We start from the raw sequence: 25,168 nt of genomic DNA, 5'->3' as shown, positions 1-25,168 counted from the left end.
GAGTTCCATGTGCTCGCTCTCCCCCACTCGAGCGCGTTAATCAACAGTTTTGCTCTTCAAATGGTGGATTACGGCTCACACAGCCGCCGCATTTTCGCTAGCGGCTTGGCCCGATGTTATCTTGTTGGATTGAATCCTGCCGTGGATACGCTTCAGGATTATATACAACGAAACGCAGCGAGTTTGACGCACACGCTTTTCTTCATGTTAATATGCCAGGGACTATGCCCTTCACTGAGAGTGCTGTTAGACTGCTAATGCACATCTACCCTCTCACTGCAGTCCCCATACTCTAACTTTGACTGTCTCGCAGCAAGGGCACCTCGAGCGTCATTGAACTGAGCTATCATTCGCGCGCCCCCTCAGACACTCTGCACAATCCAGTCTTCAGAGTTTGAGGGACGGCGCGGAGGCTGGCAAAGATGGCCAGCGTATGACGGTTCACACAGCCGCCGCGTTCTCGCTAGCGGCGTGGCCCGATGTTTATCTTGTTGGATTAAATCCTGCCGTGGATACGCTTCAGGATTATACACAACGAAACGCAGCGAATGTGACGCATGCGTTTTTCCTTCATGTTTGCTTAGGACTGTGCCCGCCTCCTGAGAGCGCTGTTGGACTGCTAATGCACAATTAAGCCTCTCACTGCAGTTTCCACACTCTAACATTTGACTGTCTCGCAGCAAAGGCTCCTCGAGCGTCATTTAACTGAGCTATCATTCGCGCGCCCCCTCAGACACTCTGCACAATCCAGTCTTCAGAGTTTGAGGGACGGCGCGGAGGCTGGCAAAGATGGCCAGCGTATGACGGTTCACACAGCCGCCGCGTTCTCGCTAGCGGCGTGGCCCGATGTTCATCTTGTTGGATTAAATCCTGCCGTGGATACGCTTCAGGATTATATACAACGAAACGCAGCGAGTTTGATGCATGCGTTTCCTTCATGTTCTCTAACATTGACTGTCTCGCAGCAAAGGCACCTCGAGCGTCATTGAACGGAGCTATCATTCGCGCGCCCCCTCAGACACTCTGCACAATCCAGCCTTCAGAGTTTGAGGGACGGCGCGGAGGCTGGCAAAGATGGCCAGTGTATGACGGCTCGCACAGCTGCCGCGTTCTCGCTAGCAGCGTGGCCCAATGTTTATCTTGTTGGATTAAATCCTGCCGTGGATACGCTTCAGGATTATACACAACGAAATGCAGCGAGTTTGATGCATGCGTTTTCCTTCATGTTCTCTAACATTGACTGTCTCGCAGCAAAGGCACCTCGAGCATCATTGAACTGAGCTCTCATTCGCGCGCCCCCTCAGACACTCTGCACAATCCAGCCTTCAGAGTTTGAGGGACGGCGCGGAGGCTGGCAAAGATGGCCAGTGTATGACGGCTCACACAGCTGCCGCGTTCTCGCTAGCAGCGTGGCCCAATGTTTATCTTGTTGGATTAAATCCTGCCGTGGATACGCTTCAGGATTATACACAACGAAACGCAGCGAGTTTGACGCATGCGTTTTCCTTAATGCTTGCCAGGGACTGTGCCCTCCACCAGAGAGTGCTGTTGGATTGCTATGCACATCTAACCCTCTCACTGCAGTCCCCACATTCTACATTGTTTGCCTCGCAGCAAACGGTGCTTCGAGCAGCATTGGATTGAGCTGTAATGCCAAACGTTCCCTCAGACACTCTGCGCAATCCAGCTTTCAGAATTCGAGGGGCGATTCAAGGGTCCTGCACAGACGACCCATTTATGACGGCTCGCACAGCCGCCGTTTTTCGCTAGCGGCAAAGCCCGATGTTCAATCTGTTGGCCTAATTCCTGCCGTGGACACGTTTCAGGATTATACACAACGAGATGCAACGGCTCTTATACATACACTTCCCCTGTGCACGAACGCCACGAGCTTTTCGTGCCCGGATATTTTAACATGTATGACAGCGTTGCAGGAAGCGGAAATTTTGAGACCGCTAGTATGGTCTCGGCCGTGTGTGAACGCTTGCCCGACATTTCTCTATGGGTGTTACGCACGATTTGTCATGGATACACCATTCAGTTTCAATAAGGCCCGCCTCCTTTCCGCAGAATTCTTTCCACGGTGGCGAAGCCGATGGAAATAGCGGTGCTGCGACAGGAGATGTCAACTCTGCTGAGCAAAGGGGCTATAGAGGAAGTACACCCCTCTCAGATGGAGGCGGGGTTTTTTACAGCCGTCATTTTGTGGTAAAAAAAAAAAAAAAACCACTGACGGATTACGACCCATTCTGGATTTACACCATCTGAATCTTGCACTCAGGAAGTTCCTCAGATTCGCTTTAGAGAGCAAAGCGTATCAGTATTTCTCAAAGTGCATGGATGGATCTCCGGCCCCGTTGCGGCCCCAGGGCGTTCGTGTTTGAACTATTTTAGGCGATTAGCTGGTGTTTAGCGCAATCGCAGACTCAAGCACACTCTCATGGGGATCTTGTGCTGAATCATTTAACAGCCTGGGCTTACGTATGGAATGTTTCACCCCGTTGTCTCCGCATCGGACGATTCCGGTGACACGGCGATGTGTGATGTCGCTAAAAATATGTATGTCAACCGAATTCTCTTGACTGAATTCTCCTGACCGGAGTCCGGCTGGGGATTTGCGCTTCCCGAGAGACTGTCACGACGGATGCGTCTTTGACCGACTGGGGAGCTGTTTGTCAAGGGAGTTGGCACATAAACAGGTTGAAATTACTGGCTCTTTTTCTGGCTCTCCAGTATTTCTCGAATCTGCTGATCGGCCGTCATGTGCTGCTCAGATCAGACAACACAGCGGTTGTGTCATACCTGAATCATCAGAGAGGATTATTCTCTCGCCCCCTGTGCAGGCTGGCGAAACATGTTCTTTGTTTACAGAACTAAATTCTATCGATCAGAGCTGTTCATGTCCTCGGACGTTGGACTTTGGAGCGAATTTGCTATCCAGGCAGACTCTGGAGCAAGCGGAGTGGGGATTGCACCCCCAAACGGTGAGTCTCCTATGGCAGATTTTCGGGGAAGCGAAGTGGAATTGTTTGCGTCAAACACGACTACGCATTACCCGCTTTGGTTCTCCCTATGCCCTCCAGCACCCCTGGGCTTGGATGCATTAGCCCACAACTGGCCCAGGACCAGTTTGTATGCATTTTCCCCCAATCTGTCTGATTTCGGCGGTATTATGCAGAATACGGGTGGACAGGGTGGAACAGCTGCTGCTGGTGGCTCCGCGGTGGCACACACACAGCCGTGGTTTGTGGATCTGATCAATCTGTTAGCGGGCTCTCCATGGGAGATTCCCTTCAGACAGGATTTATTATCACAAGCACAGGGACTGATTTGGCACCCGAGGCCAGATCTATGGAATCTGTGGGCGTGGCCTCTGAGCGGAGTGAGTTCATATGTCCCGGTCTTTCTGCTGAAACTACCGAGACTATACTGAATTCTAGAGCAGCTTCTACGAGACGCTTATATGCTTTCAAGTGGAGACTGTTTACGGCCTGGTGTGAAACTCATAATATGGATCCAGTTTACTGCCCAGTGGCGTCAGTACTGGAGTTCCTTCAGGAACGTTTTTCGGATGGAGTGACACCAGCTACCCTAAGGTTTACGTGGCAGCCATTCAGCTTACCACGAATATATAAATGGTGCCTCAGTGGGCCGTCATCCACTGTTTCTCGTTCATACAGGGTGCGCGACGGCTGAGGCCTTTCCGCCCCGTGCGGGTCCCTTCATGGGTTTTTCCATTGTGTTGCATGGTTTATCAGGGCATCTGTTTGAGCCCTTGGAATTGTTCCGGATAAATCCTGACTTTTATAGCACAGACTCTGTGGAAGTGTTGTTGCGACCAAGGCCTAATTATGTCCCTAGGACGCATCTATCCCTTTCGCTTTCAGCAGGTGGTCCTGGAGGCTTTTTCTCCTGCTGCGGCGGAGTCTGGGGATCTAAGTCTTTGCCCTGTGAGAGCGTTAAAGACTTATGTGGATCGTACTGCCCCATGGCGTGAGTCTGACCAGCTGTTTGTCTGTTTTGGACATAAGAATAAGGCCATGCAGTTACGAAACAGCGCATGTCCCATTGGCTGGTGCAGGATATTTCCTTGGCCTATGAGGCGCGCGGGCTCGCTTCGCCCTTAGGAGTAAAAGGTCATTCCACGAGAGCAGTGGCTTCTTCTCAAGCCTTTCTCAGTGGATCTTCTATGGATGATATCTGTGCTGCGGCAGGCTGGTCCTCACCGAGCACTTTTATCAGGTCTTACAGTCTGGATGTGAGGATGGCTCCTGGCTCCCGGGTTCTCTCCGCTTGACCAGATGCTTCCTTGGATCCAAGCTATCAGGTACGTCAGGCGTGATGGTATAGTGTTCCCATACGTGGTGACGTCACCGCAGCATCGAAGTGACCTATGAAAGGGAACATCTCGGTTACGTATGTAACCTTGGTTCCCTGAATAGGGAACGAGATGCTGCGGTTCTGGCCGTGCCGTACCTTGATAGCTTTCTTCTTCGTCATGAAATCTGAGGTAAATGGCGCGCGGCACCAGGTATATATATGCTTACGCATGCTGGGCGGTGCCACGCGCTATTTGGCCAATAAGATTGGCGGGATGGTATAGGGCTTCAGACATTCGTCACACCGAAGGTGTTCCCATACGTGGTGACGTCACCACAGCATCTCGTTCCCTATTCAGGGAACCAAGGTTGCATACGTAACCGAGATGTTTATGTCAATAAGTTAGACCCATTTAAATAAAAAAAGGGTTCAGTTCTGAAATTTCGGAGCAGTTTCAGCGATGCAGCATCATGCTGTTCACACAGTACAAATACTGCAATTTAATTATATTGGCACTAATATTAATATATGCAGAATGTGTAAAACTGGTGAAAATCCTGAGAAAAGCTTCAGAAGAATATATTACTAAACTGAAGAAGTTTAGTAGAAGACTGAGAGTATGAACCAGCTGGTGAAGAGAGTGGAAGGCTATGTGGTTGCCATGGAGAAAGGAAGTGCTGAGCAACAGACAGGCACAGATACATCAGCTCCCATTGCGGCCGAGGAGAGATCCGGGAAGCGAGTGAGATAAACAGTCATGGGAGAAAAAGCACAAGGGGACAGAACACTCTGTAGGGAACAGACAAAAACCTTCTGGAGGTACAATGTAGATAATTCTCAGGTTCAAGTCTTCTCAGTTTGAAAATGGGTTGTGTGGAGATATTGCATATCAAGTGTTAATGGAGATTTTGTTCATTTGAGAGACTGACCTGCCTTGCAGATCCACTCCAGGTAGCCCGTCAGCTCCCTCTCGATCTGCTGTTGTCTGCGAAGCTTTAGAAACTCCTGCCTTTTCTCCACACGCTCTCTCTCCTTTGCAAACTCCCTGTTTTGAAAAATGCACATAAATACATATCCATGAACACACTGTACTGCACAGAGGCATCAGGAGAGCCCTGCTCAATGGCACAGGTCATGTGTTTAAGAGCATGTGTGTATCTCCTAATATAGAGATGTGTCCACAAAAGCAAATACACCCATTGATAACACCATAAGGTACATGTTTAAAAAACAAAAGTGAATACACCAAATGCACCAAAATTAAACATTACTGAAAAAGCAAGTACAAGGTGGGGTATCCACATTTGCAAGAGCTGTAGAAAGATCAATATGTTAGAATCAATAGAAAACAAGAGCTTAATGTCTACGGTTTATGCCTCACTTAAATTTCTACTTAATTGTTTAAATTCCTTCTCCTATCCCAATTTAATATACAGAGTCAGAGTCATACCCCAATCTTTTGAGCAGTAAATATATAAAATCATATAATATAATTATTATACACAATATAATAATAAGACATCATCATCATCATCATCATCATCAGTTAAAACTTTGATTTTAAGAAACCCGTTGAAAACTTCCTGACCAAACCTGTTGAAAACTGCCATTCTAATTGATGATAGTAATGGTACACTTTAGCTTTAAGGACACAAAATAGCTGAAATGCATCAATTTAAAATGGTTGATTAACTTCCTCAAGAGACGTTACAGCCTCACAAGGAAACAGAGGTCAATCCATTATTCTCATTAATGCACAGGGGTGAGAGAGTTTCTCTCATCTAACTTCTCTGACTTTCACCTCACAGTATGACAAAGCTGTGTAGTGATACCTTGATTAGATATTAAGCTCATAGATAAAAAAAGTGATATTTACTAACAAATGGCCATGCAATGCCTGTGAGAGACATATTCATTTTCATCAGCAATACAGCTTTCCCTGTAACATGATTATGTAGGAGCACTAAAGGAAAAAAATGCACTGTTTGTGCCCCCTCACAACCTGCCATCTGTTATCACACCAATTAGAGGACAGTGTGATGATTGACCACCATTACTCTTTAACAGGTGCACAGAGTGTACAAAAAGGAGGTGAAAAAACTATAAAATGCAAAGAACAAAGAAAAGAAGAAAATAAAAGCAGGGTGGACGGAATGTGAGGGATGTGATGCTCCTGGAATGAAAAAGTTACTTCATGCTCAAGAATGTGATCGGAGCAGGAAGGGAATGGGAATAGGAAAAAAACTAAAGGAGAAAAAAAGACAGAAGATACAAAAGAGAGTAAATATTACATAAGTAAATATAATTTTCTTGTCCTCCAATAATCTTTGTATTATTTACAACTATGAACCTTTTATACTACTACTACTTTTTCCAGTGTGGTTAAAGGAATCCAAAATTATGGAACACAAAAGTCAATTTTAGTCCATAAAATATAAGTCAATGAGATCCAAAAGCAACATGCACCCATTATTGTATGGACTGTATAAAAACAATTTATACAGTACAGACCAAAAGTTTGGACATACCTTCTCATTCAAAGAGTTTTCTTTATTTTCATGACTATGAAAATTGTAGAGTCACACTGAAGGCATCAAGGGCTATTTGACCAAGAAGGAGAGTGATGGGGTGCTGCGCCAGATGACCTGGCCTCCACAGTCACCAGACCTGAACCCAATCGAGATGGTTTAGGGGTGAGCTGGACTGCAGACAGAAGGCAAAAGGGCCAACAAGTGCTAAGCATCTCTCGGGGAACTCCTTCAAGACTGCTGGAAGACCATTTTAGGTGACTACCTCTTGAAGCTCATCAAGAGAATGCCAAGAGTGTGCAAAGCAGTAATCAAAACAAAAGGTGGCATATTTTCAGTTGTTTCACACTTTTTTTTATGTATATAATTCCATATATAATTCCACATGTGTTAATATGACATATTTTCAGTTGTTTCACACTTTTTTGTTATGTATATAATGCCATATATAATTCCACATATGTTAATTCATAGTTTTGATGCCTTCAGTGTGAATCTACAATTTTCATAGTCATGAAAATAAAGAAAACTCTTTGAATGAGAAGGTGTGTCCAAACTTTTGGTCTGTACTGTATATAATGTTTTGGTGAACTATGCATTCAAGAACATGATGCTGCACTAGCATCCAGAACACAACATACGTGGTTCTTCAGCATGATTCCCATTTAACAATGAGGGGGAAATCCTCTTTTTCCCTCCCTGCATTGCAGTGGTAGTGTGATAGTGACAGGGAGTGTGTGTATATGTGTTCGTGAGTGTGTGACAGACAAGGGGAAAATTCTAAAACTGTGGCACCCTCTCTTTCTCTATCGCTGACAAATATTGTGACAGCATTTTCATTTTTGGGTGAACCATTCCTTAATAAACCATTAAAGTCCCCCTGCTGTCACTAATTTTATCCCTTAAAACTCATCTTTGATCATCAAAATAAAATTTTTAAGGTTTTTTTTTTCCTATCAAATTATTTTCTTCATGCCATAATAATAAATTAATATTACTCTACACCCTTACTTACTTTATTATACACAGAATCATGAGTATGCTTCACTCAATCACAGCATCTCAGACTTCCTGCCCAACATTCACTCATTCAGCTGAAGTAGTAATTGCTACACAATGGCAAGTGGCAATACAGGAATAACCAAGTTTTGTTTAAACCAGAAACTGAACCAAAGAAGAAGAGGAAGAGGGAATTATACAGAGTCATCTACAAGTCAATGTATCAAAATTGTTAAGTTTTTATGTATCGCTCTCTGTCATTACAATGTCGGACATGTAATGGTAGCTTTTGGTCCCTATTTTAACGATCTAAATGCAAAGTGTAAAGCGCACGGCGCAAGTGCACTCAGGGTGTGTCCAAATCCACTTTTGCTATTTTAACAACGGAAAAACGGTTGACGCGCCCGGGCGCATGGTCTAAACGGGTTGTCCCTATTCTCTTAATGAGTAATGGGTGTTTTTTGGGCGTAACGTGCAATAAATCAATCAGAGTCTCATCTTCCATTACCTTTAAGAGCCAGTTGCGCTCGTGCCATGACGGATTTGCTATTTACATGGCAGAATTTGGCAAGCGCAAAGACAGAACACGTCTCCAAGATGAATCAGCGGACTGAAACTAGCAAACACACTTGCGCTGTGCCTTGCATCGCATTGCACTGGTGTATGATAGTTCCCTGTCAAGGGAACTTCGAACTGCGTCCTCTGAGGGGACACTATGGGGAACACCTCGTTGTGACCAGTGTCTGAAGCATACTTTGAAAAACGCCAACGTGTTGGCCGGCGACAGCCTCTGACGTCACTACCAGCGCGACTATAAATACGCGCCCGTAGGACCCGTCACTTATCTTCTTCGTCTTCATTGACTGTTTTGTTTGAAGCGTGCATCTGAGAAACGACCAAAACGGTAAGAGCGATCTATTATTGTTGTCATGGCATCCACTAGCAGGCGTTTAAACAGTGTGTGCATCCGTGTCAGTGTTATACGACACACACACTCTTTGCGTCTCTTGTTTGGGCGGAGAACACGCGCACAATGTCCTCGAGGGGGCAATCTGCGTGCACTGCGAGCGTTTTTCTGTGAGAAAGCTCCTCTCTCGTTTGTCTCTCTTTTCGAGGAAAGAGGGACAGCCATCTGGATCCTGCGGCTCAGGACCCACCGTTATTGAGGCACGGAGGAGGATGAGCTTGTGGGGATCACAGGTGGATCTCGCTGAGGAGTGTAGAGAGGGACTTTTTTCCTTTCACACTCTCCGGCGGCAAACGAGAGTGAACTTCGGGAGGAAGATGCGTTGTCATTAACCCTTTCTTGCACTGAAGTTAGTGCTCTGCTGGGTTTTACCCAGGAAGAGCAGGAGATGTCTGAGAGTGGCGAAGAAGCTGAGGCTGAGCCTTCTCAATCCTCCTGCCCTGCGTATGGGGAGCTGCTAGCTGCAAAATTAGTTTTGCCATGGAAGCGTGCCAGAAAAGTAACGTCGCGAGGTTGCCTCGATGAGCGTTATTTGTCTGACCATAGCCCTCCAGCCCAGGTGAGCCTTCCATTCTTGCCTGACTTACATGCAGAAGACGAAAAGGAATGGAAGAGGTCGTTTTCCTCTTACATCCATCGTTTTCAGCATACGAGTTATGCTGATATCGAAGGCATGCACGAAAACGGCTATGAGAGGATGCCCCCTGTAGAGAGATGCTGGCTAGCTATCTCTCTGTGGGGGAAACGTCCTCTCTTAAATCTCCCTTTTAAATCTCCCTCTTTGCCATCTAAGCCCCTCCAGGATGCATCCCGCTTAAATGGCAAATCATACGCGGCAGCAGGTCAGGCGGTGGCTTCGTTGCACACGATGGCAGTGCTTCAGGCTTACCAGGCTGGCCTGCTGAAGGACCTGGATACAGGTGAGGGCCTTTCACCTGACCAGGTAGCCGAGCTGCGCCGCACCACAGACCTCTCTCTCCGGGCTACCAAGCAGGCCGCCTCCGCCATGGGCAGGTCTATGGCGGCCATGGTGGTAACGGAGAGACATCTGTGGGTGAACCTGGCAGACATCGGGAGGGAAGAAAGGGGGTTTCTTCTCGATGCTCCGGTCTCGCCTTCTGAGCTTTTCCTCCGTCGAGATGGTGGTCGAAAAGTTCAGGGAGGCAAGGGCGCGCTCAGCTGCTTTTAAATCCTTCATTAAGAAAAAGCCCACGAAGGTCCAGGTCCAAACCCGAACAACAAAGGGGTCCTGGCCCATCTCGATCTGAGGGTCGTAGACGGGCGCAGAAGGCTAGTGTCCCGGCTCGCGCTCCTCCCCCGCCTAAGGGCAGGGGCAAGAGGAACCGCGGGTCACGGAGAGGTAAGCAGGGTCTGAGGGACGTGATTCAGATGAGGCAGCGTCCTCGCCCGGATCAAAACGATAGAAAGACCTAGTAGCTCCGGATGTTTTTAACCTCTGTTTTAACTTCTGTTTTTATCCTCCCCTGCCTAATTCCCCTGAAGCCACCAGCTCTCCACCTGATCGAGGTTAGGTGGACAGTCTCTCACATAACAGTGTCCTTCCTGGACCTATGAGGTTTTGGTTGGTTCTATATTCATAGTAACCGCCTTACTGACGGTCCGGACCAGAAAGGGGCGCCCCGCAAGCGGGACTCCAGTACAGGAGCGTGGGTGAGTACGTAACCCTTGCTTTACCTGTTTATGGATGTTATGTTGCTGTTGGTTATATGTCTACTAACAAACTCTGTGAGTTTCCTTTACAGTGCTCTGGAAATAGCTAGGTGGCCAAGATCACAGGCTTTCGGTAGGCGGCCGCACCGCGTGGGTTCCGCCCCCCCCTGGGTGCGACACCCACCGTGGAGTGAGACCCGCGCGTGGGAGGCAAGCGCTCTGCGGTTGTCCATCCCACACCCCCTCCCAAGGAGTCTGGCTGATCATCAGAATTGGCCCAGCACTGCAGGGAATTCCATAGATGTCCGGCCAGGTCAACCTGAGGGGCCGCCTGGCCGCTTGGCGCATCCGGGGAGGTAGTGGTTACGGAGTCCTCTGTATGTACTGCCTCAGGTGATGCTCCCCTCGCTTGAGGTTTGGAGCTCACCTCTCCCGTGCGATCCAGCACCTCTGCGATGTTTGGGAACCTTTCTGTTCACTCGCTAAGCCTGTGTACTTTCTCAAAACCACATGGTGGTCAGTGTGCACGTGAACACTTTGCACACTGTCTGAAATCCACGTAAGTGGTAAGTGTGCACGCAAGACTTTGCGCACTTTCTAAAATCCTGTACGGTAGGGGTTACGCGCTCCGCTTCGTTCCCTTTCTTGAGATGGTTAGCCCTGGGTTCCATGGGCTTCATTCAACCAGTGTGTATTTGTTATACACCTCAAGCATCGCTTCCCTCAACATGAGGGGCTGGGTGGACTCCCACATATTGTGGTTATCAGGTAGTAGGCTTCATCAGGCCTCTCTGATGGTGAGCTCCCACATACTGTGGTTGCCAGGTAGTAGGCCTCACCAGGCCTCCCTGGAGATTTAGCTCCTACATACTGTGCGTTTCCACTAAATAGCATATTGTGGTTTTCAGATAGTAGGCTTCACCAGGTCTCTCTGAAGGCGAGCTCCCACATACTGTGGTTGCCAGGTAGTAGGCCTCACCAGGCCTTCCTGGAGATTTAGCTCCCACATACTGTGCGTTTCCACTAAATAGCATATTGTGGTTTTCAGATAGTAGGCTTCACCAGGTCTCTCTGAAGGCGAGCTCCCACATACTGTGGTTGCCAGGTAGTAGGCCTCACCAGGCCTCCCTGGAGATTTAGCTCCCACATACTGTGCGTTTCCACTAAATAGCATATTGTGGTTTTCAGATAGTAGGCTTCACCAGGTCTCTCTGAAGGTGAGCTCCCACATATTGTGGTTGCCAGGTAGTAGGCCTCACCAGGCCTCCCTGGAGATTTAGCTCCCACATACTGTGCGTTTCCACTAAAAAGCGAGCTCCCACGGTTTGTGGTTGTCAGGTAGTAGGCCTCACCAGGCCTCCCTGGAGTCGAGTTCCATATTACTTTCAGTTTCCACTTGAGGTGGTTATCTGGTAACAGGTAGTAGGCCTCTCTAGGCCTCTCTGTAGGTGAACTCCCACATATTGTGGTTATCAGGTAGCAGGCTTCACAGGTCTCTCTGTATGTGAGCTCCCACATACTGTGGTTGTCAGGTAACCTTTCAGTACACACGCTAAGCCTGTGTACTTTCTCAAAACCACATGGTGGTCAGTGTGCACGTTAATGCTTTGCGCACTGTCTGAAATCCACGTAAGTGGTAAGTGTGCACGCAAGACTCTGCGCACTTTCTGAAATCCACGTAAAGTGGTAAGTGTGCACGCAAGATTCTGCGCACTTTCTAAAATCCTGTACGGTAAGGGTTACGCACTCCGCTTCATTCCCTTTCTTGAGATGATTATCCCCGGTGTTCCTTGGGCTTCATCCAACCGGTGTGTACTTATTGTACACCTCAAGCCCCCTCAACATGGGGGGGCTGTGTGGGCAATTCTCGCGGTAGTTCAGCAGTGCTCCCCTTTTCTGAAAGGGTCACCTATGAGCATGCTGCTCGGAGCTCTGAGTCTTCCTCTCTTGGGAGACTGATTCTCGGTTCTTTCAGAGCGCCCCAGTACTACATACTGTTTTTAGATGCTCTGTGAGAGCAGACATCCTGCTGAGGCAGGGGCTGAGGCTCGGGGAATGGCGCCTTTACACCAAGGTGTTGGGGCAGAGTTAGAGAGGTTGGCCAGACTTGGGTGGATCAGTTTTGCGGCTCGAGAGAGCATCGCACTATCCCCTCTGGCTTCCTCTGACTCATCCAGCTCCATTTGGGGCTGGACGCCATGGTACAGGCATGGCCGAGGCTTCATCTGTACGTTCCGTCCTCCAATTGCTCTGCTCCCAGGCCATTCCATCTACGAGCTGCTCTATCAGAGTTCCACGAGAGCCCCTCCTTAGAACAGTATTTGTAAATCCATGTTATGGTAAGTGTGCTTGTGAAGTCTTTGCACACTTTCTGAAATCCACACTGTGGTAAGTTCGCACGCTAGTACTCTGCGTTCTTTCTAAAATCCTATATGGTAAGGGCTTTGCGCGGCTGCTTCGTGCCCTTTCTTGAGTCGGTTAAGCCCTGTTCATCTTGGGCACCACTCCACATAGGTATCCTCTGATACCTATCTAGAACAGGGCGCCGCTACTAGAGTACTTTTGGGACAGCTCTTTCGGCAAGTTTTTGCGAAAGCTAGCAGTAGCCCCTGTGTGACAGGCAAAGACTTGGTAGAGGAAAGTGCCAGGCTCTTAGCCGTATCCCTTTAAAGGAATCTTTTGTGATTCCAAGCCTTCAGCTCTACCACGGGCCAGGGCCCTACAGGTAAGTTGGGTATGTAGCTTAGGCCTTTGGCCGTAAGGGATAATGTCATAGACAGCCGTCAAACCGTCCCAGGGGCAACTCCCGGTGAAGCGGTAGAGTTGGTACTTAGTGTTTGCCATGATTCTGGTCTGCACTCCCCTCAGCATGGCGGCGTGGGTATACTGTTCCCCATAGTGTCCCCTCAGAGGACGCAGTTCGAAGTTCCCTTGACAGGGAACGTCTCAGGTTACGAATGTAACCATGGTTCCCTGAGAGGGAACGAGACACTGCGTCCTCTAGCTCCCTGCCATGCTTCGGACGCAAGCTTCACGAAGAAGATAAGTGACGGGTCCTACGGGCGCGTATTTATAGTCGCGCTGGTAGTGACGTCAGAGGCTGTCGCCGGCCAACACGTTGGCGTTTTTCAAAGTATGCTTCAGACACGGGTCACGACGAGGTGTTCCCCATAGTGTCCCCTCAGAGGACGCAGTGTCTCGTTCCCTCTCAGGGAACCATGGTTACATTCGTAACCTGAGACGTTTTGCCATTTCAGACAGCTAACTTCTAAAAATCAACCGGGGCTGTTTCAAACCAACTAGGACTGTCTTTGATTTGTGCAGTTTTAATGGAAAATTCTCAGCAATGGTGTTGACAGATGAATTTGCACATGGTTTGTCTTTATGCATATTAAAAACACCAGACAGACATGTAATCATTAAAATCTTGATTTTCACTGCAGGTAGTCTTTAAATATAGCCTAATCTTTATCTATTTCCATGCTGTACATTACAATACTTTGATGCCTAAATTGAAATAGGTTTGTTTTAATTTATTCAGACAAAAATAATTTTAAGATAAACAATTTCTCAGTTAACTACAGCTGAATCTGTGCACCATGTCTACTCTTAAAGTAAACTGGTATAATCCCTAACAGGGCTGCTCATGCAGTCAAGGTCAAAAGGTCGTTGTGGGGTGAGAGAGATCAAGAAGAAATGGCTATGAGTTGGCTTCTAGCAGGAACCCCGCTGCCCAACTACCCACTGAGAAGATGACACAGATGCCCATCTCTTCTGGAACCCCCCACCCCGTGGCAGGCCTCTCATCTCTCCATGAGGCCTCACAATGACCTTTTGTTTTGAAGGCAGCATGGTCAGACAGGGGAACTAACCTCCGGCCCCCACACACAACCTTGAGAGACACAGCATGCACCATGGCAACCAGTGCATCCACTGAGGACTTAAACTTCAAATATGAACATTTCAAACACTCTATCGGAGTAAAATACACTGTGACATGCTACGTTGCACTCCATCTGAAAGGTTTTTAAACAGCATTTTGATAATTAGACTACCATTTAATTTTTTTTTTTTTTTTTTCTGAAAGAAATGAATACTTTTATTTATCAAGAATGAATTTAATTGACAAAAAGTGACAGAAAAAAAAAACATCCAAAATGTTACAAAATATTTATAATTCAAATTAACTAATCAACTATGTTCTTTAGATTGTTTTTCTGTTCTGTAAATAATCCTGAAAAAGCATGGTCTCCACAATTTTCAACATACCAATAAGAAACGTTTCTTTAATGGCAAATCAGCATATAAGAATGATTTCTGAAGGATCATGTGACACTGAAAATTGGACTAACGACTGCCATGACAGTAGTAAATTACATTGTTTAAAAAAATAAAAAATAATAATGTAATTTTCAGGACATTATCCATTAATTTTATGGGCATTTCGGTTAACTCTGAACAACACAATGCAAAAATACAGGTAAAACGGCTGTACATTTTTTTTTTCTTTTTCTTTTTTAATATAAAAAAATGGTGAACATTAAAGACTTCTTTCAAAAAGTATTTTTGTAAGTATTATTCATTCAGGCAGCTTTATGATCTCATATTAAAGATTACATGCTATATTTGTAACCATTTAAAATAAATTAGTCAAATAAATAAATAAAATGGTGAACAAATCAAACTGTGACCAACTTTCCATATAATATAATATACTATAATCAAAGACAAGTAGTCTTCTGTCAATTCCATAGACACAGAAACAGACATCCTTGAATGTGCTGTGTACATGAACATTTTCTGGCAGAAGTAACCGTAAAGAAAACTTTTATGCAGATCTTCTCAAGAATGTGTCTCTGAGGGCCTGTTTCACCTTTAAAAGCTAAAAACAGCTTAAAATGAATAAATTTCACACCGGGAAAGTGGAGACTGATAACATTACTTGAAGGAGGATGAGAAAGCATGAATATTAAGAGAGAACAACAGAGAGGGAGTGAGGGTGGGGGACTGAATGAGGGGCACAGTGGCAAGTTCACCAGTATTATAACACACCGAATCTGATTAATTACAGGAGTGACAACTGCATTGTGCAAACAAATGTACTCATTTGCTGAGTAAAAGATTCAAGCAATCTCACATCTTCTCTAGAATTTATGAAAAAATCTCAGTAATGTCTCAATGTTCAAAAACTAAAGTCTGCAATCAGATCTGCATAACAACAAACAATTCTTATTTCTTAAAAGTTTTTCATTTTGAACTTATTTTTAACGTAATTTATTCCTGTAATGTCAAAGGTGAATTTTAAGCAGTCATTACTCCAGTCTTCAGTGTCACATGATCCTACAGAAATCATTTTAATATCCTGATTCGCTGCTTAAAAAAAAAAAGAAAAAAAAAGAAATTCTAATTATTATCAGTACATTTTTTTCAGGATTCTTGAAATGAAGGATCAAGAGAAAGACTCTCTCACACCTAGCTCTTCTGTCTTTCTGGGGTTACTGTACTCCACAGAGAGAGAGAGAGAGAGCAGCATCAACACCTGAGAATTAATCTTTGTTGACTAAAGCCTTGAAAGCAGAGATGTCAAAGGACGTTAGAGTCAACAAGAAGTATCGAATGCCACACAACAGCTACACAGTCCTGAAAATCCATTCACTGAAATAGAGTGAACATTAAATTGAGGATTTCCAGGAAATCATAAATTCAAATCCCACCAGCAGCTAGAGTTCACCATAAAGCATTCATCCAGAAACTTTCCATTAAAACAGTGTTTGTGTGTGAGAGAGAGAATGAGGCAAATAGAGAGAGAGAGAGCAAGAGAGGTAAAGCACGAGGGAAAAATAAAGATGCTTTAGTGTGAGGGTTTGTTGTTTGTTTTATAGAGAATATATGAGGCTCTTGGCTCAATCACAATTGATGGAGAAAAACTTATTTGCGACCAACACTGCATTGGTAAATCAGAGCTGCCTAATCGAACTGAGAAGCAGAGCTCCACTGCACTTAACATTGCTTCTTCTCTGGATATGCATAAGCTGTAGGTGAATAGATTCCAACCTGTAGGACAGAAATTATTTTATGGGGGCTTTCAATTGTTTAGGAAAGCCCATTTATTTCAAAAGAGCCCACCTTATAGCTATAAGATGCACCCCTTGAATCATTTTAAAAGAGCACTGTTTGTTTGCTTCCCATTTAAGCGTTAAATGGATACTTTATGCTTTGTATTAACTCCAAATTGTTATTATTATTATTATATATTTGTGGCCAAGCAAGAGCATAAATTCTAAAGGTGAATGATTACTTAAGTGGTTTACATGAAGTTTGCATCCCTTTCAACTGAGATAAGAGTAAAAAGGATGATCATATAACAACACTATGACCCAGAGTTCCTTTCAACTCATGAATTGAAATTTGAATTGAACTGACCAAGTGCAAATGATAGGAAGAATACTTAACTTATTGCAAGAAATTAAATTTAACAAAATGTTGTATGATAATATGTTTATGTGTAATTAATTCTGAAATAAATACTTTCAGGAAATAATAGGTACATTTTAAGACACTTTTTAAGAACCCTACACAGAGTTCCACGAAATTCCCATGCAGTTGGGACTAATTTGATGGCTCTGATTTCAGACTCACCCCGACAGCACCCCCAAAACCAAGTTGAGCATGAAGAAAGAGCCGATGATGATGAGTGGGATGAAGTAGAGCCAGTTCCAGGTGTTCCCTGAGGCATCGTTGGCCTGCAATAAGAAAGAAGTAATGAGAGTAGAAACTGAGAAGAAGCAGAGGTACAGAGATAATTATAAACATCAGAAGAACCTGGAGGAGATCAAATCTCCCCTCCCCCAACACCAATTCCTTCAATAACAGCACCTGTAATAATCTCTTCAACACATCACATTAACACATTTATATCTATACAGCTATAATCCTGCTTATTGTCTGGATAATTGTTTCTTGGTGAAATCCCATGGTCTTCGCAAGGGTAAAAAAAGAATGTGAATCTGGTCAATCTGGTAATCGCTCTGTAAAGATGCTGACATAATTTTAATTTTTCTTTGATTCACCAGCATTTGTTTTCTTTCATTCACTATCATATACAATACTGGGCCATACACAAAGCATTTATGAGGCATGCAAAGAGAAGATTTCTGCAAGTGCCCATAAACAAATTGTCTGTAATTGTAAGAGGGTTAATGGAGAATGCTGATTCAGCACACACATAAAGATCCTTAACTCCCCCACCAACTCTCACACAGCTGTTTCTACGGCAACCGGCTCATCGTGCCTACCTCTGTCCCTTTCTCTCCCTTGCTTTAGCTTTAAAATTGCATTTTTGACAAGAGCAGTAAAGCAGTAGAAGCCAAATCCCACTGCTGCATCTCCACTCCTCTGGGTATTACATTTATTACAGTTCTGTAGGGAATTTGTCTGACTGATTTTCTCTTAATTACAATTGACTTATTACTGCTAAAGTCTATATCGGTAACTAGTTCATGCATCTGAATGAAAAATGACAGCACAATAGTTTTCTTTACCCAAACATTTTGTTTTAAAATGAACAGAATCTAAACCAAGTCCAGTGCAGGGTTGCCAGATATTGCCATCCTTATGGTCTGAAAAGAATTGTAGTGATTAATCTTTTAAAACTAGATGAATGCCATCTGACATAAGGAAAAAAGGAGATGGCACTGAAATGACATCTTGCCCGATACTGTCCAGTGATACAATGTTCATATTAAAGGGTATGAAAAGGAATATAGTGAATGTAACCATATAGGCTATGCTAAATATATTATATGCAAAAACCACATTACATTCTAAAATTGTAACATTACAAAATAAAAACAAAAATAATGCTTTTTAAAGCAGAAGCTAAATTCACTAAACTAAAAACGAAGATAAAAAAAGATCTATCATAAAATACACATCCTTGTTGGTTTAAAATTCTATATATGGCACATTTATTGTCAACAACGATAAACAAATATAAACAAACATTTATATTTATTTATTATTGTGCTCCTATTTCATTTCATTGCACTTTCAATTGAAGTCTGTTTGGTGTGGACTGCTCGTTCCCTGAAGTCTGTGACTCACAAGCAGAAGGTTCATCCACTCCTGACAGCAAAATAGAAATCTAGCTTTTATTTCCATGACTTTCTAACATTTACAGATGGAGAATATACCTGTGAAATGTGTAAGTTCACTGAGGGAAACACTGCATAACACATTAAAATGCGCAAGTACCTGTCAGCACATGTATCTGTCACAGCATCTGATGGGGCAAGCCGCTTTAAACTACATGTGTTAACTTTATTCCAAAGTTATTCTAAAGCCCAAAATGTTCAACATCTTTTGTAAAACACATATATCGATATATTGTAGAAACTCAGCATACTGCCCAGCCCTAACACAAATCAAAAACAAGGGATAGTTCACCCAAAAATCTCACTTTTTCTCACACATAGTAAAGGAAAGGCAGTCAATAAGTGTACAACATATATGGCAACTCCAATATAGTTTCTAAAATAATATAAGGTCATAAAAATGCATGTATTGGCTATTGGTCTCTGCACACCAATAAAAGCATGCAGTTTGGAAGAGAGGAAATCATGTACAACAATATTTGAATAAGCACTGCACATAAACTAGAAGCACAAAAAAAAAGATTTTCTGTGAAATGTGAGCAAGATGTGGAATATGTGGATAATAATATTGTGATACATGTGGTAATCGAGTTCTCAGCAATGCACTGGGGCATGAATAAATAAAGCTCTATTTATTGTTTTGCTGCTTACATTTATGCTGTTTTGTTGATGTGTTTGTTGACATCAACTATTTGTCATGTGAAAGAATCAGAACTTTCACTGTTCACTCTAAAACAATATGAAATATATCTGCAAAATGGCTAGTAGCTAATACTTTTGCTCCTCTTTCCTTTACACTCTTTTCCAGACATTTATGTGGAAATATAACAAAAATCTACGAGATTGGCCTGAAATAAATTCAGAGACAACATATGAACACACAGGCTGTAATCAAATGTGAGTGTGCTTCTCATCCCACTAAAGATAATTAGAGATTGCGATTCACTAACTATGATTACAGTGTCATTAATGAGACACAGCAGAGTCTAAAGGGACAAATCCATTGAGCAAAATGTTACTCTTGGTTGAGAACAACTTATTAATATTTAAGTGGCATTGTTGTTTCTATTAACGCCTATTCCTTAACATTAACATTAATTTAGTTAGACAGACACAGACTGATCACATTTATTATTATTATGCAAAAATGTTCACGAGGGAAACCCAGTATTTTTAGTAAGAATTCCAAGTGATTGTTTGAAAATTTTGCACAAGTGCATAAGATTTGTATGCGAAGAAAAACCAAAATTATGACTTTATCCAACAATTCGTCTCTGTGTCTCTCCACATCACCGTAGCACCATTTTGGAGAATCTGAGTATGCAAGCAGCGTACAGTGGATGCAGTTGTCTTTTCCGGGGCAGCAACGGAGTGTATCAAGTGTCTTTGTGTGTTCTGGTTATTTGAGTGACGAATGTTTTATAAACAAGGCCTAAGTCGACGCTGGATTTGCACATCGTTTGTTGTTAAAACATGGAGCCGTCCCTGTGATAAAAGACCCCATTCATGTAAGTACAATTGCATCAGACTTCTGTTTGTTGGAAATCAGCACATAAGTGAATAAATGCTCCGCTCACGACACGCCTCCAGGAGCTCGGCTTTTTCCGGAAAGAATCGGAAAGCTGTATTTTTCTTTTATAAATATGATAAAACTAAAGACTTTTTGGATTTATGAAGGATGCAGTACTACTCTATAGGTACTCAAGATTAACATGAGATTAGGTGAAACTGTGTATGTTATGTACCCTTTAAGAACAATATTGCCTGTATTATTGGTGTCCCCTTCAAAACTTGCTCTTGAGAGAAATGTTATGTTTATTGTCCCCCCGAACATTTAGATGAAATTTTCACCCCTGGTGGGGTGCACTTACTTTCTGCATATTGTTCAAAATCAGTCAATTATGAGTTTCAAATACCTTTTAAGATGCTCTTTTAGAAGGCAGCTGACTACGTAGGCAGTAGGAAGTGAGGCAGAACAATAGGTTTTGGAACAGACCTGCTTATATGTCTACAGAGAATTGGAGAGCACAGAGGATGAGGGAGAATGGATACTAGCTCCTTATTTTCCACTGGCGTAAACTTCTAGTGTTCAGGATAATCCGATTATTTCTATGAGAGCCAAGGTCTGGATGGTAAGATCTAGGAACATGTATCTGTCATTAGAACTCTCATCAAGGACCCCAGAGGACTGAAAGGCCAGTGTGCTGAAGAACATTTAAGGAGGATGTCATCTTACAGGAGGAGAGAGACTGAGAAACAGTGTACACATTGCTCGAGGGAGCAGCCATCCAGCGGTCATTATGCTCATAATTGAAGCAAACGGTAAAACAATCTACATTCTGTCTGATGCCAAAACTACAAAACAAAATGTCTAAAATGACCATGACTCCAAAATTGTGGCTAATTAATCAATGCAATCTACAAAAGAAATCCGCAAAGCACTAAAGAAACTAAGTAAACTTTATTCCCAACCTCACACATACCAGGAGATTGAGTGCAGTACAAATGAAGGGGTTTATTTTATAGGTCAATGATCTTCCAGTAAACCACAAGACCAAACAAGTCTTGACGAACTCCTTTGGATCCAAATGTGATCAATCTTTGCTTCCTGCAGATTGATCAATGGGGCTATGATACTAACAATGCACAATGCCAGGGAACATGGTGAATTTGTACCACACAGATCAACCTGTCAGCTGAGTGACTGTACAGCGTCACATGGCCACCTGGTAGATGGTACTGTTTAGAGTGGTTCAGAGATACTCATACAACACAATCTGACATAAATAATACAATGTCACACAGACAAAGTCAAAGAGTGTAGGGTTAAACCAGAACAACATTACTGTGCTTGGATTCAACCTTGAGACCAGATTCACAAACATATGAAAAAAAATGTAAAAAGTTGTTAGATTAAATATTAGTCTGTAATAAAGTGCAATCAATGCATGAAAAATTGTATTAAAATAAAACAAAATGAATTTAATTACAAAACGTATAATGATTCATATTAGCCCTCTCATTAAGCTGTCTTGTATAATACATTTAACCATATATTTATCCATTTATTAAACTGTTTTTAAATACAAAGAAGCTCATATATTCTCCATCTTTTATTTGTTTATTTTACACTCAGAAACTAAGCAGCAAATTTTATTCTTAAAAATATTTCATGAATCTGGTTCCTAGTCTAAAACAGTAGGGTGTGAAATTAACATAAGTGGTTATGAAATAATCAGAGAGCTCTGAAAAATGTATTGCACATGCGCCAAAAATAACTTGACGTCTGAGTAGAATATTGCAGAGACATTACAACATTTCTCTGGCTACTCTTGCAAATGAGCTGCGCACTGATTAGAGCCTATCAAACCTCTATTAGAAATGAGAATACAAGGAACCAAGGGGAAGCATATCGATCTCTGGAGAGAAGCCAATGATTTGATACATATATTCTGCTTTTCAGCCTGGAATCTGTATTGAGGAGACCTAATTAGAGAGGAGACGACTAATGTTAGCACGCACAATTGCTCTTTAAGAATGAATGAGAACTTGCTGTCCCTGAAAAGAACTAGCACAGTAGTAGCATATTTATGCAATACCTGCTTACCAAGCAATAACTGTTTAATGATTTGATGTTACACAAATATAAATTGATGTGATTTTTGCATTAGGAGCAAATCAAAGGTATTCTTATATTCTCTTTCATTTTCTTTCTGTACATCTCTCTCTCTTTCTCTCTCTCTCTCTCTCTGCTCACTGAGGTTAAAGAGCTGTCAGGGAATGTCCCTGGTGAAGATGTGAACAGGGAGATGAGATATATGGTGAGTATACCATTAGAGCACTGCCTAGAGACTCACATCCACCTCATCTAGTCATCAATTCATCCGACAAGCACAGTCAGGCTTCTGCACAGTCAGACTGGAATACTATGCTTTCTCTCTATTTACAGCAGAGCAGCATATATTTGGGCTCATGCCTCACTATTTTTAGGCTTGTATCAGTTTACACTTTTCCGACTGCATCCTTTTCGGAAACATGGCAAGAACAGTTCAACAGTTTTTGACTGGATAAAACAGTTCAGACAAAAATGATAATTGTCATCATTTACTCACCTTCATATTGTTCCCAAACCGGTATGAGCGACTTTCCTCTTTGAAATGCAAAAGAAAAAAAAGGAACTGTCTGAAATATTTTGTGGAATACACTACTTGTGCTTTTTGTCATACTTCAAGCTTGACATTCCACTTCCAATATGTGCAAAAGTTGGACAAATCTTTAGACAGACTTGACAACCTTTAAATTCCCTTTTTAGTGTTCCACAGAAGAAAAACAAAACATACAGTACAGATCTGGAACACCATAAATATGAGTAAATGATGACAAAACTTCATGGCATATACCCCCCCCCCCCCAATATATATATTATATATATATTAGGGGTGTAACGGTACGTGTATTCGTACCGGACCGTTTCGGTACAGGGCTTTTGGTACGGTGCACGTGTGTACCGAATGACCGAATGCAATATTTTGTGTGCGGAACATAGGTACATATTCCTGTTTCCAAACGAACATATTAAGTGGCGGAAGTCTCCGCGTTCAGCGCAAATCCCACCCTGCAGCTGATTCTAAGGCCGGTGACACACTGGCTGCATGGCATGAGCGTGGCGTTTCTGCTGCGTGTCAGTTGCGTGACGGCTGCTTCGAGTTTTCTGTGTCTTTACACACCAGAATCGTGCCTGACGCGGCGCTGGCGCGATGCTGCTACTGTAGGTGACATAGAGGGAGGCCACCGACAGACCAGGATCTTGTCTTCATGACAACAATATCTATACTTCATGTTGAGCATAAATATAAAGTCTACTGATAAAGGACAGCGTCAACAGTATTGACGGCAAAATAGACTATGTTTGACAGGTGCAATATGCCAGTGTATCACTGGCCTAAGGTTTTCAAAAGGCATCACGCGAGTGTGAACATCACTACAACTAGGAAAAAATGATTGTAATTCAAACGCAGCTCCCGTCGGCATTTAAACAGACCTTTGCTCTTAATTCCGATCGGTCCAACGCAATAACGAAATCTGAGCAGGTCTCAAAACTGAAACTGTTGATGCTGCACTTTACACTTTGGAAAAGTTATATATATATTTTAAATATGAGCAGGCCTACAAGCTGGGATTGGTAATGCTGCACTGTAATATAGTTATTTATTTATATTTTTCATTATATTTTATTATATGATATTGGTTTGAGTATTTTATTTAGTGGAGAACTTTACAGCAGTATTTTATTTCTTATTCTATTTTTATTTAATATATATTTTATTAAAAAGTATTTAAAAAAGTGTAAACAAATTGTAAAAAAAGTTTATAGTAATAAACAACCTGCAGTTTAATGTTTGCATTTCTTTCCCTTACTGTACCGAAAATGAACCAAACCGTGACTTTAAAACCGAGGTATGTACCGAACCGTGATTTTTGCGTACCGTTACACCCCTAACATATATATATATATATATATATATATATATATATATATATATATATATATATATATATATATATATATATATATATATATATATATATATATATATATATATATATATATATATATATATATATATATATATATATATATATATATATATATATATATATATATATATATATATATATATATATATATATATATATATATATAGCACATTCCCTCTTACTTTACTAAACCATCAAAAGGCAACACATAGCCCCAGTAGATCAGCCTCCTCCATTAGCCTAGTGCAGTATCATGTTGCAACGGCCCTTAGCTAACCACAGGACCATTAGCCTCTATCCGTCTATCTCATCCCTGTCACTCCAAATGCTGCTTACCACTTCAAAGACCAGATGTCTGCTTTATCATTCAATTAAACCAATATATATACTGTCCATACCATCTGAGGACAAAGCTAAATGCCCACTGAGCATACAAAGCAGCTTTTGGAAAAGTACTTTTTAAAAGGATGAATAAAGATATATATTCGATTAGAGACATTAGATTTTAGGGTCTCGTGCCACTATACCGATGTCTAATAAATGATCACACATACAGATTCCTGTCAGAGTGTGTAGTTTTCCTTAATCATGAGTTTCCAGAACCATCAGCAAGACAGCAAGAGGCTATTTAAACAGGATTTTAAAATAATGAAAATGAGAAGTGCCACCACAGCTGCTGCTTCTCTTTCTCAACATCTCAATCAAATATGTGCTACATTAGCCTTTCGAACACATTGTAAAGATCTTCTACATGATATAACCTTTCTATCAGACACACACTCACATTCTCTCTCTTCATGATGGATAGCAGTCCACTCACATATATACTCCAGATTCACAGGGCTAAATTCAACACTAATAGCTTCATATGACACTGTGATTAATCATGAGATTTTTGGTCTTGGGAGAGAAAGGGAAGATACTAGGTAATTAAAAAGCCAGACATAGAGATTATTCATGCTGGTGTAAAGAAGATGAACCAGAGCCCCCTA

At 42.6% G+C, this 25,168-nt stretch overlaps 1 protein-coding gene across 1 annotated transcript in view; it reads right to left on the bottom strand.

Annotated features, from left to right (window-relative positions):
• LOC132139723 (probable voltage-dependent N-type calcium channel subunit alpha-1B) overlaps positions 1–25,168 on the bottom strand; it is a 105,458-nt gene that overhangs the window by 47,451 nt on the left and 32,839 nt on the right. Inside the window, exons 7-8 of the mRNA XM_059548301.1 lie at positions 17,125–17,228; positions 5,250–5,365 (exon numbers count right to left, since the gene is read on the bottom strand). Coding sequence (XP_059404284.1) covers positions 5,250–5,365; positions 17,125–17,228 — 220 coding nt within the window. The remainder of the gene's footprint in view (positions 1–5,249; positions 5,366–17,124; positions 17,229–25,168) is intronic.

This window comes from Carassius carassius, chromosome 4 (genome assembly GCF_963082965.1).
Source record: "Carassius carassius chromosome 4, fCarCar2.1, whole genome shotgun sequence".
NCBI classification, from domain to species: domain Eukaryota; kingdom Metazoa; phylum Chordata; class Actinopteri; order Cypriniformes; family Cyprinidae; genus Carassius; species Carassius carassius.
Note: the sequence above shows the minus strand (reverse complement) of the source record. Positions and strands in the feature narration are given on the sequence as shown.